The following is a 17,677-nucleotide window of genomic DNA, read 5'->3' on the forward strand; positions in this document are numbered from 1 at the left end:
ATGAATAGTTCTGATAAAAAGGAATGGAAGGCGGTATGTGATAAGGAGATGAAGAATGTGTCTGATAAGAAAGTTTGGCGTCTCGTACCTCGACCTTTGGACAAGCCTGTTGTTGGGAGTAAATGGCATTTTAAAGTTAAACTAGCCAAGTTGAGCGGCGGGCGCCGCGCTCCATTAAGTTTCATTCTTGTAGGGTTGTTTGCGGGCAAATTTGCATTCTGTGCTAAATTTTCATTGCAATTTCAAACAGAGCAAATGATGTGTTATATACGCCACCTGCACTATCAACAATTTACAAAGTCCCAAGCATGAACTATGCGGTCCCCACGTGATGATGCTGTTTCTAATCCTCAACCAGTGAAAACATGGACTTTAGTAACCTAGGAAGCGCAACTCATTCGAAACCTTGCCCTTAAACCCTGTACAAAGTTGTGGTTTCATATCCCTGTGGTTCTTGAGTTCGCATAAAACTTGCAATACAAACCAAGCATCAAATTAGTTGGTTGGCTTTCCCCCTCGTTGCTCTATTTACATCGAGATGTGACTTACACAGATTTTCAAAGTCTAACACTTTTCCTTGATTTCCCAATCTCATTTACTCCTGTTCGCCACTTCAGATTCACGAATAACTTTTGAATTTGTGTCACTTTGGTGATGTTTAAGTTCGTCGATTTTTTGCTATCCCAACAAAAATTAAGAGCCTTACATTAACACCTCTGACCTCATGTTTAAGTTAGACTTTGTACTCACTAATATATCAGAATAATTTAGTCGTGCTTCAAAACTACAATTAATATGCCGAAGCTTCAGAAGCGCTACTAAAATCTCGTCCCCTAACAAATTGCTTTCCTCGGTTAAGAAGATAAATTGCTTTAAATTTTTCGGAAACTCGAGCCTATGATTTTCTTTGAGCATCCTCCGCCAATAATCGGCAGTCTCCGAGTAATAAGTAATATAAACTTCTACTTCTTGAAATATTCCCCATGTTAACCATAGCGGTTCCTCATGACGCGGGTTGATGAACATGTTCTTCAGAACCCGGAGCGTCGGAAATAAATGGTCTTGTAGTTCATACGGGATGTCATCTGGCATCATCGCAACAAAGATTGCCTCCAACGTCTCCTTCACCGCTAAAAGCATAGGTGTTTCGTCGTTTAAGTAGTCCGTTGGTACATACTCGAGCAGTCTGATTGAGCTGCCGTGACGATGACAAAAGTCAACCACCGCGTCGTGATTAAGTGCATGACAATCTACCCACAAATGGATTAGATGGCGTAATGCTCCTGAGTCCAGAGTCAAAGACGCTAACTTTGAGAATTTTAAAGACAGAGATTCTAAAGCTGTAGCAGCGTTCAACACCGTTATTAGAGACTCCGAATTGTTCATCTGGTCTTGACAGCTCGAACCTTGTATTATTAATACCTTCAAAGTCTTCACGTTACCGATCACATGTATGAAATCCTTGGAGAACCCGACACCATTGGTGAAACAAATTTTAAAATCTGTTAAGCTGGATCCGCACAAACTGACAATTTTTGCTGCATCTTTCATGCGGATGGAGTGCGTTGAGGAGTGTTGATGTTCGAAGTTCAGTTGCAAGAGATCCTCGTTAGTGACCTTTCCGACAAACGACACAGCCCAATTCTCAGGCAGATATAAAACCCCGTTTAACGAAAGCCGTCGCAAGTTGATTGTGTTTGACAGTTTTATGGTACTTGACAGTAATAAGTTAACATATTTCTTTGCCCGAGCAGATTTCAACTCCAATGCGTTCAAGACCAATGGCGGGATGATCATTGCCCACGACTTTCCTATCAATCGCAATCGGAGTAACTCTGTAATTGAGTTCGGATTTAGAAACTGACTGTCCGCACTATTATAATCATCAAGTGGTAGGAATTGAGCTGTTTTCCAGGCATATTTTATAATCAGCTCTACTACTTCGACTGGCAGATACGTAGGTTGTGCCATTATATTGGTTTGAATGTATTAATATTGATTTAAATGTATTAAGAAGTTTCAATGCAGGATATTGCCTTCTTGAGGTCAATTACGAGTAATAGTATTTGGTATTTGACATCGGTTGATACCAAAGGATATCGATGTCACTCCTGTAAATATTTGCTCATTTGACTGGCTCTTTACCAATAGTAACCTCTTATTGCACCCCGATTGCCGTCGCATCTGCAAATTCATGCCGAGTTTTTCATGCATGATTATCCAGTCAAGACCTAAATTTAATCATCTTCAAGTTACCCTCCCTTCCGAATTTCACGTCGCCCACATTACCTTTGAAAACCACTTGCTGTGAACGGCCTGTATTGGTATTCTTACTTCAAACCAATGTTACCGTAATTGACATCTGAATCCAAGGATTCATAGCAACTTCGGAAAAAAAGACACCGCCATCCGACTTGTTTGGCATGGCAGTATTGGAAACATTCCCAACTATGACTTTTGCATCGTCACTTGCAACTCACAATTTTGGCTGTCTTGCCATTTCAGCCGAAATCTGAATTGCTATGCATATGCAAATTTGAGGATATCAAATATAGTAAAATCGGTGAACGGTCGGGCATTTTGAGTTGCCGGCTGTCTACAATTCCCGCAGGGCATCAAGTTTACCTTTAGGTGAAATAATAACAAAAAACTTGTCTGATTCACATAGCATTAGCAGGAAACGAATTTTCGGTATTTCATTTGTAACTCATGATAGCTTCTCACTTTCATTGTTGTAAACCATTATTTGCAATGCTTTTGAATCAAACTACTAAAGAATACACACACTACCAAAATGCAGCGCTCGTCACGGCAAAAGTAAACCGTGGTATGATGGCCCTAGCATAACCATTCTGCCTGACTCTGAACGTCATATAGCCATTTGTACTGTCTAGTATTTTCATATTTCGTGGGCCACCATCTGAGCCAAATTTTTATTGTTCACGCCGTTGCAATTCGTTAGTTGCTTCTTATTCTTCCTCAGCTATATTCTGATAAAGGCATGACTTACATCGATCTCACACCTTTTTAAAGTGCAATAACTTGTCCAAGGCCGTCGTCATCCACTTCTTCTTGTGAGTCGCGCTCCAGTCCAGTCACTAATGTCTGACAGCAGGAATTTGACAAAGTGTTGTTAGTCTGAGTTGACACCGTAGGTAAGAAACTTTAGAATTACTCACGAGTAAATCACGATGAGTCAATCTAGTTGTGAAATGACAACTGATACCCTGCTTCCCAAACTCTCGCATCAATTCATCTCTTTTAATTATATACCCTTTCTCAACAACAAAAACGAAATGTAATAAATTGGCTGGCATAGGAAGTTTCGCAATCTCCTTCATTTCATTTCGCCAGTAAGCATTGCCTCTTCTATACGGTGTAATGAAGACTTCGACATTCTGAAATATAGTCCACTCCGCCCACTTGGGGTAGTCAAGTAGATGATTGACGTATTGACTTCTCAGGACACGCAGCTTTGGGAATTGCGTCATTCGGAGATTTCTAGGTACGTAACTTGGCAGCATATCCATAAACAATACTCTTAGGGTAAGTTTGAGTGCTAGGCATCGATCAGGACAATCGAATGCGAATCGTCGCCAAGAAAGCTATTTCTGACTTAATTTTCAGTTTGTCGTTATTAAATCATATTTCATCGCTCGTCGGTGTATACTCTAACACTTTGATTGATCTCCCTCGTGTTTCACAAAAGTCATTGATTGCATTTACGTTCATTAAGTGACTGCCGATCCAAAGATGCTCCAATTTTGCCAGAGCTCCCACCCTCAAATCCAACGAAGTTAAAGTAGCGAAATCGAGTGATAAAGACTCGAGGGCATCAGTACTATTTAGGACTTCAATCAGGGAGTTCGAGTCGTTATCAATGTTATGAAACTTATCACCATCAATGGACAAAGACTTTAAGTTCTTGATTTGGCCTATTGCAAAGATTAGCTCGCTCGAGAACCCGACCGAGTGAGTGAAGTTTATCTTTAGATCAGTCAAAGTACAACTGCACAAAGTGATTAAAGTGGCCGCATCCTCCATATTCGTAGACTTCGTTGAGTAGTGTTGATATTCTAAATCCAACTGTTTGAGCTTTGGATCTTTGATTCGATCATAGAAAGTTGAAATGCTTCGATGTGGATTGAGTATCTACACTAAAGAGCAAAGGGACGAAAACCTGGACAGACAGGTTATCTTATGAGCTCTAGGAGAACTCGACAAAGAAGTAGATGGCGGAAAGAGTTCGACGCCTTACCTGGACAGACAGGTTATCTTATGAGCTCTAGGAGAACTCGACAAAGAAGTAGATGGCGGAAAGAGTTCGACGCCTTACCTGCAATAAGGCAGGAAACAAAAAGAAAGAGAGTCTGAGTTGATCTCGTTCCTAACGGTCTATTTCAAGATAAAGCACTACTAAAGTAAGAGAAAAGAAAACTAAGTTTTACCTGGACAGACAGGTTATCTTATGAGCTCTAGGAGAACTCGACAAAGAAGTAGATGGCGGAAAGAGTTCGACGCCTTACCTGCAATAAGGCAGGAAACAAAAAGAAAGAGAGCTATCCTAGAGATATGAGTAATGCTCAGTAAAAAGAAAGATGAAGAGAAAAGAAACGCTTACTCTGAGTTGATCTCGTTCCTAACGGTGAGGAACAATCTCAGAGCTCGAGAGAGGCACAGTATATGAGTAAGAAAACAAATGTGAAAAATTCAGACAAAGCAACGAGACTAGACCAAAAAGGGAATGCCCACACGGGTGAACAGAAGACACAACATCATTCATCCCAGAAGGGATACATTAAACTACATCTAATCCTGTGACGCTCCTGAATACATTCCTTCTTTCCCAGTTGGATCATGACTACCTAACATCAAACACTACCTTAAATCCAAGCACAGTCTCGTAGCTTTCAGTACTGAGAGCTCACGCACGTACACAAGAGAGTGAGTTCGATATGGTGATGGACTTGAACACTTTTGTCCCTTTTTATCACAACACACCCCCTCAAGTTCATCACGAGATAGTCTTGAGACCCAGGAGTTTGCGAAGTTTGACAAATTGAGCTGATCCGAGAGGTTTGGTGAGTAGATCGGCCACCATAAGATGGGTGGGACAGTGCTGGATGGAAATTTTGCCTGATTTGACCACTTCACGTATCCAGTGGTAGTGGATCTCTATGTGTTTCGTCCTACCATGAAAGATTGTTTTGTTAGTGAGATGAATGGCTCCTTTGTTATCGCTCTCAAGTACTGTCGGGTTTGGATCTTCATAACCGAGCTTGGACATCATAGTACGAAGCCACACCAGTTCTTGGCCCGCTTCGGTGATCGCTCTGTACTCGGCTTCAGTCGATGATAGAGCCACCGTGGGTTGTAACCTACTGCGCCACGAAATGGCACCATTAGCCAACATGAACACATAGCCGGTGGTGGACCTGCGTGTGTCTTTGTCGCCGGCCCAATCGGCATCGCACATCGCCTGCGGACACAGTTCACTCTTCATGCCATGCAGGGTAGTCGTTCTGAGGTCGCGTGAATAGACAATTCCAACATTGACCGTGCCTTTGAGGTAGCGAAGTACGTGTCGAGCAGCATCCCAGTGTTGGAAGCCAGGCCAATCAAGGTGTTGAGACAGGGTTCCGACAGCGTGAGCCAGATCGGGGCGGGTGCATTGGGAAAGATACATGAGAGACCCAACTACACTTCGATATGGAAGATTTCTGCTCTTGAAGTCGTCAATTTCCTTTTGATCTGGTTTGTAAAGCTTGAGCGAGGATGGGAAGGGGGTACTTGCAGGCTTGAGATCGGTAGATTGGAAACGTTCAAGTATCTTGAGGGCGTAGTTCGTTTGACAGATTGAGTACATGAAGTCATTATTCCTCTTGATCTCAATACCTACCACAGTTGATGCGATGCCCAAGTCCTCCATTTCCCAACGAGCAGATATTTCGGTCTTGAAGGTGAGGATGTCATTTCCGGTGATGGCTAGATCATCGACATGGACATAGACGACTGTGAAGATCTCAGCTTGGCGGCGGATGTAGATACAGTGATCTACCTCGCATTGAATGAAACCAACACTGATAAGAAACTCCTCAACGTCATCTTGCCAGTACTTGGGCGCCTGCTTGAGACCATAGAGAGACTTGAGTAATCGACAAACTTTGCCTTCCTCACCGGGTTGTTTGAAGCCTTCCGGTTGTTCAACGTAGATAGTCTCAAAAAGATCACTGTTCAAGAACGCTGTGACTGCGTCCATCTGATGGACTTCCCAGCCAAAGATAGCAGCCAGAGCAATGACGATGCGAAGAGAGGACGGCTTTCCGGTGGGGGCAAAGGTCTCAAAGTAGTCTTCGCCCTCGACCTGGGTGTTGCCCATAGCCACAAATCGGGCCTTAAACTTGACCGGATTGGTGGGATCAGAGGTAGGCTTTTTTCGAAACAACCAGAGTCCCCGAATGACATTAGAGTCTGGAGGTCGTTCGACTAGAACCCAAACTCTTTTGTCGTGCATGGCTTTGATTTCTTTCTTACAGGCGGCTAACCAATTTTCTCCTTCAGGACCGTTGACTGCTTTGGAGTATGATCTAGGAACATCAGAGGATGGAGTGACTAGGAAGCAGTGCGGTAAGATGATGTCAAATAGGTGATTCTTTTCCCATGCCAAGTTCATAGACGATTCTTCGAGGTTTTCTCCGGTTGCTGAGGCTGAGTATTTGATTTGATCCTTGACCCTTCCTGACCGACGCAGAACTGGAGCAGGTTCGGATGACACATCAGGAACCGTGTCGATCTTGGTTGTATCCGGGACTGGATCAGAGAGAGTTTCTTCAGGGGAAACTTCCGGAACGGAGGGTACAGGTACTTGTTCTTCATCGTCCTCACTCTCCTCATCAAAAAACCTGATGTTGACGTTAGAGTCAGATGACGGTGGGGGTAGGAGACGAGGTGCTGGCACTTGATCAGTGATAAAAGGAAAGGAGTCCTCATTGAAGGTCGCATTGTGAGTAATAATGATCTTCTCGGATTTGATGTCGTAAATGCAATAGTTGAAGTTATCCTCCTCAAACCCAACTAGGACACCTCGTGAGCTTACTGGACCAAACTTGGAGCTTCGCATTTCCTTTCTGATCAAAGAGTATGCTAGACATCCGAAGATTCTAAGATGGTTGACTGAAGGCTTTCGGAAGTGCCAGGCCTCAAACGGAGTTTTGTTGTCACTCAAGGCCATCGTTACGGTCCTGTTGGTCAGGAAAACAGCTGTGTGGCATGCTTGGACCCAGAATCGAAGAGGTGTACCAGCCTCAATCATCATTGATCTTGCCTTGGTGCTTATGGTGCGGTTTCCGCGTTCAGACACTCCGTTCTCTTCCGGTGTGTGAGCAGCTGTCAGATGAAGAGTGATACCTCGTTGCCTTAATTCAGTTCCCAGGAGGTCGTTCAAAAACTCACCTCCTCTGTCGAGGGTGAATTGCTTCAGCATTTTACATGTTTGTCTTTCAGCAAGGGCAATGTAGGCTTTGAAAATCTCGAAGACGGTTTCTTTGGTTTTGTCTTTCATAAAATAGATGTGTCGATACGATGAGAAGTCATCACAGAAGAGTGCGTAATACATTTCATTTTTAATTCCTTTCACTCTGATGATACCGCTTAAATCAACATGCACGTTCTCAAGGTGTCGAGAAGCTCTAGGTCAAGTGGAAGAATGTGGGATTTTGTGATTCTTAGAGAGGGAACAGGTTTCACATTCAACTAGTTGAGAAAGATTTTTAGATAGACCAGTAACACTTTTATGATTACACATCAATTTCAGGTATCGATTACTTAGATGGCCTAGACGTCGGTGTTGCAAATGAGTAGCTGATTCAGTCGACGTGGCGTTTGACGTTGAGGCAGCGATGGGACTCACGGGATCGAGAGAGACATACATCAAGTTGTTCGAAGCAAAGACTCCATTGAATAGAGCTTCACCATTGAACACAAGAGAGAAGCAGTTGGCGTCATTTGGGTGTATGAGTACTTGAACACCTTTCTTGAGCATAGCTCCGCCGGCGAGTAAGTTCTGAGCCAAATCAGGGACATATAAGCTGTTGTTGAGCTCAAACATTTTTCCAGATCCGGATTTGAGTTGAACTGTTCCCGTGGAATGAACAGCAAGGGAAGCATCCCCACCGGCTAGTTTGAGGCGTTTCGATGAATCGTCAACTTCAACCATAGAATCAGGCAGAAACAGGGAGCTACTCTTGAACATGTAGTGAGTCGCTCCTGTGTCGTACAAGGCCCAATGACCACCGCCGTCGTTGACTACGTTGGATGCCGGGGTTTCTTCATCAAATACAGTGTGAGACGATTCGAAAGTGGCTGAGGCGGAGGCTGAAGCAGAGATGTTGTCCATATTCATCCCATCTAGGTAGATGTGAAGAGAGGCAAAGGGGTTGTGGGAGGCTACAGCTAAGCTGGCCAATGGCAGAGTGAGTTGCTTAATTCTGGTGACATTTGTAGACGTAGATGATTGAGTCCGATTGACATGACTTCCGTTTCTCTTGGCTTCCATTTGAGCAATCCAAATGTTCCTGGCAGCGTGATTTTTGGGCTTCGCAAAACACTTGTCGTCGTCGTGAGTAGTGGAAATACACTTGTGTTCAGTGCATCTAGGTTTGTTGCGACGAGGATTTCCTCCACCAGAGTGGGCAGCAGATGCAGAGTAGTTCGTTTGACTAGCTTCGATGAGAGCAGGGGTTGTGAACCCTCCGTTTCGAGCTTCGTAGTCGATTAGATATTGAACCACTCCTTCCCGTGTTAGAGGCACCACGTTGTTGTAGATGTTCTCAGATACGTTTTCATTGATCCGGGACTTGACAGTTTTAATGAGCTTTCGAGCGGCTGAAGATGATGAGATTCGTCCTCTGTACTTAACGAAGTCAGCAATAAGATTGTTGAACTTATCACAGTGAACTTTGAACGAGTCGGTGTTTAGGATCTTCATGTCGCTAATGGCATCCTCAATCGTCTGTAACCCAGCCTCAGATATCTTTTGATGATGGTTTTTGAGGTAGGTCCAGATGAGTGAAGGTTCATACACAATATCTTCATCTTCGTCATCGATATCATCTCCGTAGGCATCATTGTCGTCAGTCATGTCGGTACTTCGAAGCTTCAGCATAGTTTGAACTTGAGTCTTGTTGTGACTATCCATTAGTCCAATCATCCAGATGGAAATAACGAGTTTCACTTTCAGGTGTTGCTCGTCATTCAGAGAGGGATCCTTGAAGTCTATCTTTGAGAGATAGTTTTGATAGTCAATAGAGATTAGGACTCTCCTGACTTCCAAGGCCCATTCCGGGAAGTTACCATCCGTAAGTTTGGTATCCAAACCATACTTTGCCAGTACCGAGTTCAGTTTTTGGACAAATTGTTGAAGGGGAGTTCCAAACGCTTTAGCATCTTCCTTCTCAGGCATATTGTGACGCTTAGAAAGTTCAGATGGAGAGTTAGGAGTTTCGGTAAAGGTATCTGAAGTGTCCGATAGATTATCCTCGGAGTCGGTGTGGATAGGATCAGGAGATGATGCAGAAGGCGGAAGTGACATAAACTTCTTCGACGAGATTGATTTGTAATACGAGGTGAGATTGGTCGGATCTTTATTACTCTCGCTACCATGAAATGCTTCGATGTGGATTGAGTATCTACACTAAAGAGCAAAGGGACGAAAACCTGGACAGACAGGTTATCTTATGAGCTCTAGGAGAACTCGACAAAGAAGTAGATGGCGGAAAGAGTTCGACGCCTTACCTGGACAGACAGGTTATCTTATGAGCTCTAGGAGAACTCGACAAAGAAGTAGATGGCGGAAAGAGTTCGACGCCTTACCTGCAATAAGGCAGGAAACAAAAAGAAAGAGAGTCTGAGTTGATCTCGTTCCTAACGGTCTATTTCAAGATAAAGCACTACTAAAGTAAGAGAAAAGAAAACTAAGTTTTACCTGGACAGACAGGTTATCTTATGAGCTCTAGGAGAACTCGACAAAGAAGTAGATGGCGGAAAGAGTTCGACGCCTTACCTGCAATAAGGCAGGAAACAAAAAGAAAGAGAGCTATCCTAGAGATATGAGTAATGCTCAGTAAAAAGAAAGATGAAGAGAAAAGAAACGCTTACTCTGAGTTGATCTCGTTCCTAACGGTGAGGAACAATCTCAGAGCTCGAGAGAGGCACAGTATATGAGTAAGAAAACAAATGTGAAAAATTCAGACAAAGCAACGAGACTAGACCAAAAAGGGAATGCCCACACGGGTGAACAGAAGACACAACATCATTCATCCCAGAAGGGATACATTAAACTACATCTAATCCTGTGACGCTCCTGAATACATTCCTTCTTTCCCAGTTGGATCATGACTACCTAACATCAAACACTACCTTAAATCCAAGCACAGTCTCGTAGCTTTCAGTACTGAGAGCTCACGCACGTACACAAGAGAGTGAGTTCGATATGGTGATGGACTTGAACACTTTTGTCCCTTTTTATCACAACAAAAGTGCCCGTACCAGTTACACCTCGATACATTACTTGATCCAAAGTAAGGTGGCATAAATGCGACATGTTCGCGGTAGCTATGTTCTTGTTTGACAATCTTCTTAAATAGCTCTGAGTGAATGGAAAGCTTAAATGTAAAGACTGTGAGATCTAGAACTCGTCGAAGCAGGGATGACTGAAGCCGTATGAAATGAGCGACACCTGGGGTAATCAGGCGCGATGTGAGCTATACGGCAACAAGCCAAACAAAAGCTTCGAGGAGCTTAGAACAACTAAAAACACACCTGGGGTAATCAGGCGCGATGTGAGCTATACGGCAACAAGCCAAACAAAAGCTTCGAGGAGCTTAGAACAACTAAAAACACACCTGTGCGTAAAGCAACAGGTAAAAGTTATGAGGTACGAGGTCGGAGAAAAGTAAGCAAAAGCAAAGATAAAGTTCCTTTCCGATGATAATGAATATACTAACCTGGGGTAATCAGGCGCGATGTGAGCTATACGGCAACAAGCCAAACAAAAGCTTCGAGGAGCTTAGAACAACTAAAAACACACCTAAACATGCGCACACAGATTAGTAAGTAGTAGAAAAAGAGAAAAAGATAATCAGAGAAATAGGACAAACCTGTGCGTAAAGCAACAGGTAAAAGTTATGAGGTACGAGGTCGGAGAAAAGTAAGCAAAAGCAAAGATAACTGAAGAAATAGATGTAGTTTGGAGTTGTAGTCAGATATGAGTTTGTAATAGAGTAAGATAAAAGATAAAACACTTACAGTTCCTTTCCGATGAGGAAAGGAACTGGGAGGAACAACTCGATAGTATATATGAAAAGTAAAAAAACACACTAATAAACACACCACGGACATAAGAAAAAGAAATACGCAGGTCACAAGCGACCTATTCCCAAAGCACACACGAAAACTCCAAATCAAACCCAGACTTCACTTAAACAACCTCATACGTCTCAATTCTTTATTCATTCGATCTTCTTTAGTAATCATTAATAAAGCTTTGATCACGACTTTAAGTCCTTGACGAGTAGAGTTAAATGAAACATTACCAAACCAAATCCACCTGAGTGTCTACCTTAAAGAAAAATTAAAAAGAACTACGTGGGATGTTGAATACCACGACAAAGACCTGTATACTACATGTTGAATTGTCGCTGCCCAGGTTCGTCCTAGTAATCGTAACTTGAGTAAGTCCACAACTGATTTTTGGTTCAAAAATTTCACTTCAGCACTATTGTATACATCGATTGCCAAGTATGATTTTTCATCACAGATATACGATATGATCTGTTCAATGATTTCCACAGGAAGGCCTGGCAATGAAGACATGGTGTTCAGCATGGGTCATGGATTCATGTCGAAAGAGGTAGGCAATAACTCTTATAAGACTCCTCCTCCATCACTACTTTATCACTACTTTATCCACAGAAATCAGGAGGTTATAGATATATAGATTAATTCGGGTAACCCAATCTCCTGGTAATCACCCATTTCATTGATATTAATCTATACATTAAATTGCTCATACACGATTCCAGCTGAACCCGAGTTCCGAGCTTGGTTGATCAGTTGATTTTGGGATTCTTTCCACCAATTAATATACAATCAGCGTAATATATATATTATATTCGACACTCATACTTTTCCAGACTTACATTCCTCCCTGCTCGAGCCGCTGAGCTGGCAAACCTCTCACACAGCATCATAAATTATGTCGAGCTCAAATTTTCCCAAGTCCCAGTCATATTGGGCGTAGGGTGCCCTCCCTCCAACCTCTGGTGGTTTCAATACGCAGGCACCTTTTCTCTGTCGCCATACCTGCAGAACATTAAACATGGCTAGTGTTATTATAAATACTCTATTAGCAATCAAACAAGCCTACCGCAATCAGAAAAACTACCCTTGATGACTTGGCACAATGGTTGATCTTTGTTCGTGCTCATCCACAATGATGCTGTTGGACTCCCGTAATATGGATTGCAGAACTGTACCAAATTGATACTCTACAAGTTATATCATGGTTGCTTTAATAGCGCAGCCTCACATTATTACTTAACACAAAGCACAAGTTAATCAATATCTATGCAAATGACAACATACTGCAAGAGTTCAGGGATGAAATTTCTAAGGCAGTTTGCTGAGTAACAGTGTCTTGAATTCAAAACTTGGAATGCCTCTTAACTCGAAAGAATAAAACAACCTTTAGCTGAGATCCTAATCAAAGATTGAACCAAATAACAAGATTTCAATTATACCTTGACACTCCACATCTTTTCGTTGCTCGACTCCACTATTTTACTAAAGGATTATAGTCTAACAAATGACTTTCATCAAAATCAGGAAGTCGATTAGGAACAAAAGCAAACAATTTCTTTTTGCGCAGGTAGATAATTGACGCTAAGTGCATTAAGTTTGTACTCCCTTTTCTGTCCTTCGCTCATTCAACTGAATTCTGTAACCATCTTCATTACTCCTACCTAAATGTATAATATTAGGAAACGGTCTGAATTCGAATATGTTGAATTTTGAACTACTTACGCAATCTCCATAACTTCTGCCGGCCAGCAGTTTTTTACTACTTATTAGTCAAAAGTTGCTTCATGACATCAATCAGAATATTAGTTCCAAATTTTAGCTGAAAAGATTTAAACACTCGTTAATAGTACTCACCAACATGTCTTTATGTGTCATCTCCGATACAAAGTCGCATCTAATTCCATAACTTTTGAGCATATTTTCTAACTCTGAGTCTTGAGTTAAATCATCATCTCCTGTTACAAAGATGAATTTTTTCAATTTGACCGCTTCCTTCAGATGAGGTCCCCCGGGTGTCCTTAAAAATCTTTTCCAGTAAGCCTTATCGTCACGGTAGTCCACGATGAAGACCTCAATCGTATTAAACAATGCCCAGTCAAACCAAACTGGATGGTGGCGGAAGTAGCTGATCTGTTTACAATGTATGATTCGCAGGTTGGGAATGCCTCCGATGCGGATTGAGCGAGGGAGATCAATTGGGATGGTATTGACAGTTAAGGCCTCGAGTGTATTGCGGAGTGTCAGAAGTAAAATTCTTGAGTCTTCACGTCGATTGGTAGGTTCATATTCCAAAAGTTTTATAGGTTTCGGATCGTGTCGGCAAAGTTGAATAAATGCGTGTAAATTGTATCGATGGCACGCGATCCAAAAGTGTGATAAGTTGCTTAGAGACCCAGGTTTCAAATTCAAACGGGGCAAAGCTCCTAATCTCAAGGATAAAGACTCCAAAAAAGGACTTTTTTCAAGGACAACAGATAAAGATTCAGCGTCGTTGAAGATTTCGCCCAACATCGTTCCATCAATCAATAAGGTCTTGAGTTTTTTTATACGTCCAATTGCCACTATCATACTATCAGAAAATCCGACCGAACGAGCAAACATCAACTTCAATTCAATCAGTCTCGAGCCACATAAGCTTATGACTTCAGCTGCATCTGGCATGAGGATGTAGTTTGGTTCCCAACGACTGTATTCGAGCTCGAATTGGTCACTGCATTCATCTGATAACCCCATATGGTACCCATCTGCCTTCGAAGCTGGTATATATAGGAGTTGATCTAAGCAAAGCCGACGTAAGTTTGCCAGATTTGACACAAACAAGTAGTTATTCCACATTCTGACGGCATACTGATTGAAAAATGGTTTTTTTAGATACAGGGATGAGTATATAAATGTTGGAATCGCTGCTGCCCAAGCCCTAGCTAACAATCGAAGTTTAAGCAGATCGACGAAGGTTTGGTGGGTTAAAAAAGGTTGATCCGCACTATTCATTTCCTCGGTGGGTGTTGACGGAGACATAATGCATAGAAAACTGATAATTCGCTCCACTACTTCTACCGGGAGTGGATGCAATGAAGGCATCGCGTGATTTGCTATAGTAATCTTAATCTTTAAAATCTTTAAAATCTTGACTTGATGGGACTCAATTATCTTGACTGGAATACCAAAATCGCTTGTAGAAGACTCTGCTACGTTATATACAAAACATTCAAGTTAGATGACCAATGCGAATTCTCGTTTTCATACCTGCTTCGAGAATCCACTATCATTTTACATTTGATTGTGACTCAAAGCATTCAATATCAGTACATCCAGAATTTCTCTTCATATGCGAATACTCAACCCCCAAATCAACCATTGTCAACCATTGAATTGTAGTTTGCTTGGTGTCTTTTTCCACAGCGAAGCGTGTAAACTAAGGTCATAATCAATTAACATACTCATACCATTTATTACGCTGATTGATCCGCTGAATCAATTTGGCATTGCAAAGTCATTTTCTTTATTATGAGCAAGTCTATACGCCTTTATTATGATCTTGGAAATTTGCCGCGAAATACTATATCCAACAGAGTAGGGTAATTATACAAAAACTACTCGCCTTCTAGCGAATTGCCTTGGTAAACCAAGCGATAACCTCAACTTACACATATCTCATAGGATATGCCGGCAATTGGCGAGACCCATTTTCCGGAAAGGTATATTTATTCATATTCGTTTTAAAGGGTGAATTACTTTCAAATTCAGAATTGTGGAGCCTTTACGCCTCCGGAATATACATTCACACATACATGATCCTTTTATTCCTTTATTTATTTTGCTGGATAATGAATATATTTTGATTTACTAATTAATCAACATGAATACCAATTTTTAGTAGTTTTGATGTCATTCATTAATTGATTGATATCAGGAATTCAAACCCTTCTTCTATTCCCAGCTACCCTCATATAATCTTTATACGTGGCTTACTATACTTAGGATATTGCCCTATTCTTCATTGCATCTCCAAATTTTCATATGATTGGTTTTCGCGTATTTAAGTTGGTTATTATTATACCAAAGCGCATTGGTAGAAAGCTAACTCGCTGTTATGGAATTGACAAATTTCCGGACTTCCTATATTACCCACGAGAATCAATTTATAACTATTGAAATGAATCACGATTTTGTTTGGTTCCGCAAGTAAATTCAATGCTCACAACATTATCAATAGCGTTGGAAATTACAAAGTTGTAATTTGTTGTACTTAGCGTTTATGCTTGCATTTCCAAAAGCTCTAGTTATTCCTCAATGCTTCACATTCAATATACTTTTATTAATTGTGCTTGATGGTCACCTTCAAAGCAATCCAACCCAACTATCCCTCCAATCAACATGAGTTTGTAAGATTAACTTTATATCTTATAATATCCCTATGTGATCAATCTGCGAATAACACCGAAGATAATATCTTACACCGTTATTCATAAATTCAGCAATACATTAGTCACAGGGAAGAGGCGTAACTTGCTTAACTGGCAGACCAAAGTGCATATTCCAAGTCCGTTAAATTGATGACTTTCACAGTATCCATTACTCGGATGTTAGACATACTTTGTCGTACACGTTATGAACAAGTATTCAGATCAAATAAAATTCTGACCCTATGATGGTAAGCAAGGACGGAAGACTTTTAATCTAATGTCATATTCATAGAAACTCGAACTTTGTGTGATAACTACTGCAAATAACAAAAATTCAAAGAAATGTACATGGTTTGTATAGAGATGACTTTAGCTTAGCAGTTACGTTCTGTAACATAACCCATTTCCTACAAAGCTTTGCAGATTTGATAGCAAAGGGCATTCGTTACAACTATGGAACATTATAATAAAATCGCAAACCAGTGCGTTGGTTATTTTGTGAGTCCTTTGCTAGGCAGATTTGTTACATAGCCGGACAGCACATCAATTTTCGTCTAAGGCCAGCAGACGAAATCCGAAGATAAGAAAATGGCTTCCCAGCTTTTGGGAGTTATTTGGACTCACGGTGGTGAAGATTAGCTTGCTCTGGCACGAAATTATCCACGAAGCCCGCAGTATCTTCTTAAACTCTCGGATGAATGGCAGTTTTATGCGATTGTATTTAATGTGCTTGTACCCAAATACAATTTTCAACAGCGTAGAATTACAGAACTTTTGCAAGCTTTGCTTCTAGATTACAACAGTCAAAACAGATTCAGTGGCGTATAGATTTAAAGTTGAACTTTGACATTTTCTTCTCTTGCTAATATTTGCTTTTCAATTTAAAATTGTCTCCCCGAGTCAAGTTGATTAAATTAGCTTGATCATTCTAGCATTGTTTGTGACGGTGAAACACACTAAATATTTGTAGTTTCTTGTGCAGAGGTTAATTCCTTTTCGAACTGTTATTTGTTACTTACAGATTTACACTTCTCACGTCAAGTCAAAATATAATACTAATTGCGAAGGATAGGGTGGAAAACAATATTCGTCGTAGCAAGTTCATTTGTATTTGACGTGATGCAAACTGTCACGTTTGAGGCATTTGTGCATCTCGATAATGCAACGTATAATTGGCCATGAGAGAAAACCAGCTTTGGTAGCAGAACTGTTACTCGCTCCAAGCTTTGGCCTTGGCTCCTGTTAACTGTCATGCAGAAAGCTGGTGTTATTGGGAACTGATAGCGGTAAAAGGGGATTGGACATTCTTCGTTACCTTCGTGTTTTAACTTGATTTTAGGTAGACTTATCGACATTCCCTTTGTATTCCCTGTTAGAACTCGACATTGTAAAGCATTTGGGCTATAATCCGTTATTAGTAGTCGTGTTCCATTGCATAAGCCATTTGATAAGTTCAGGTTTCTCATGATCATGACTGAAGCACCGACTTTCAGTTTTAATTTGTGTGATGGGAAACCAGGAAAGTTCAAAGTGTTCAACACGTCCGCTGTGACTGGGTCGACAAAACTCTCATCCATCAAGTCGATTGATGTTGAAGTATGGGCTGTGCCTGGTAGGCTATTCATAACTCGGCGGTTGACCAAGTTGACAGTTGTGTTCAAGGGTGTAATAAGACACCGGTCCGAGTAAAAAGTCGTGAGCCTTACCCAGTTCCTTTGCAGGATAAGTTCCTCAACTCCGGTGTACTCTGCTTCTAAAAGTGGCTCATCGTAAAGAGACGGTGGTCTGACAATTGTGACATTGCAGTAATTTAAGGGGGTTGATGCTACGTGGTCTTGTTGAAGTTGACCAGAGCCTAGGTCCAATAGCCACCGTGCGAAAGCCACATTCGCTGGATTCGGGTTGCAGAAATG

General features: G+C 41.5%; 3 protein-coding genes across 3 annotated transcripts; all 3 read right to left on the reverse strand.

Moving 5' to 3' along the window:
• Positions 1-702: 702 nt before the first annotated feature.
• Positions 703-1,971, reverse strand: MELLADRAFT_64231 (uncharacterized protein; the record flags this gene model as incomplete). The annotated part of the gene is made up of 1 exon (XM_007411594.1): positions 703-1,971. One exon carries the CDS (start codon positions 1,969-1,971, stop codon positions 703-705), a length of 1,269 nt encoding a protein of 422 aa, XP_007411656.1.
• Positions 1,972-3,027: 1,056 nt separating this feature from the next.
• On the reverse strand, positions 3,028-3,491 carry MELLADRAFT_107703 (uncharacterized protein; the record flags this gene model as incomplete). The annotated part of the gene is made up of 2 exons (XM_007411593.1): positions 3,028-3,105; positions 3,180-3,491. The coding sequence occupies 2 exons, from the start codon at positions 3,489-3,491 to the stop codon at positions 3,028-3,030; spliced, it is 390 nt and encodes a 129-aa protein (XP_007411655.1).
• Positions 3,492-12,234: 8,743 nt separating this feature from the next.
• On the reverse strand, positions 12,235-14,439 carry MELLADRAFT_107704 (uncharacterized protein; the record flags this gene model as incomplete). Its single annotated transcript, XM_007411592.1, has 3 exons — positions 12,235-12,360; positions 13,213-13,619; positions 14,043-14,439. 3 exons carry the CDS (start codon positions 14,437-14,439, stop codon positions 12,235-12,237), a joined length of 930 nt encoding a protein of 309 aa, XP_007411654.1.
• Positions 14,440-17,677: the final 3,238 nt, after the last annotated feature.

The sequence above is a fragment of the Melampsora larici-populina genome (genome assembly GCF_000204055.1).
Source record: "Melampsora larici-populina 98AG31 unplaced genomic scaffold MELLAscaffold_25, whole genome shotgun sequence".
Classification (NCBI taxonomy): Eukaryota; Fungi; Basidiomycota; class Pucciniomycetes; order Pucciniales; family Melampsoraceae; genus Melampsora; species Melampsora laricis-populina.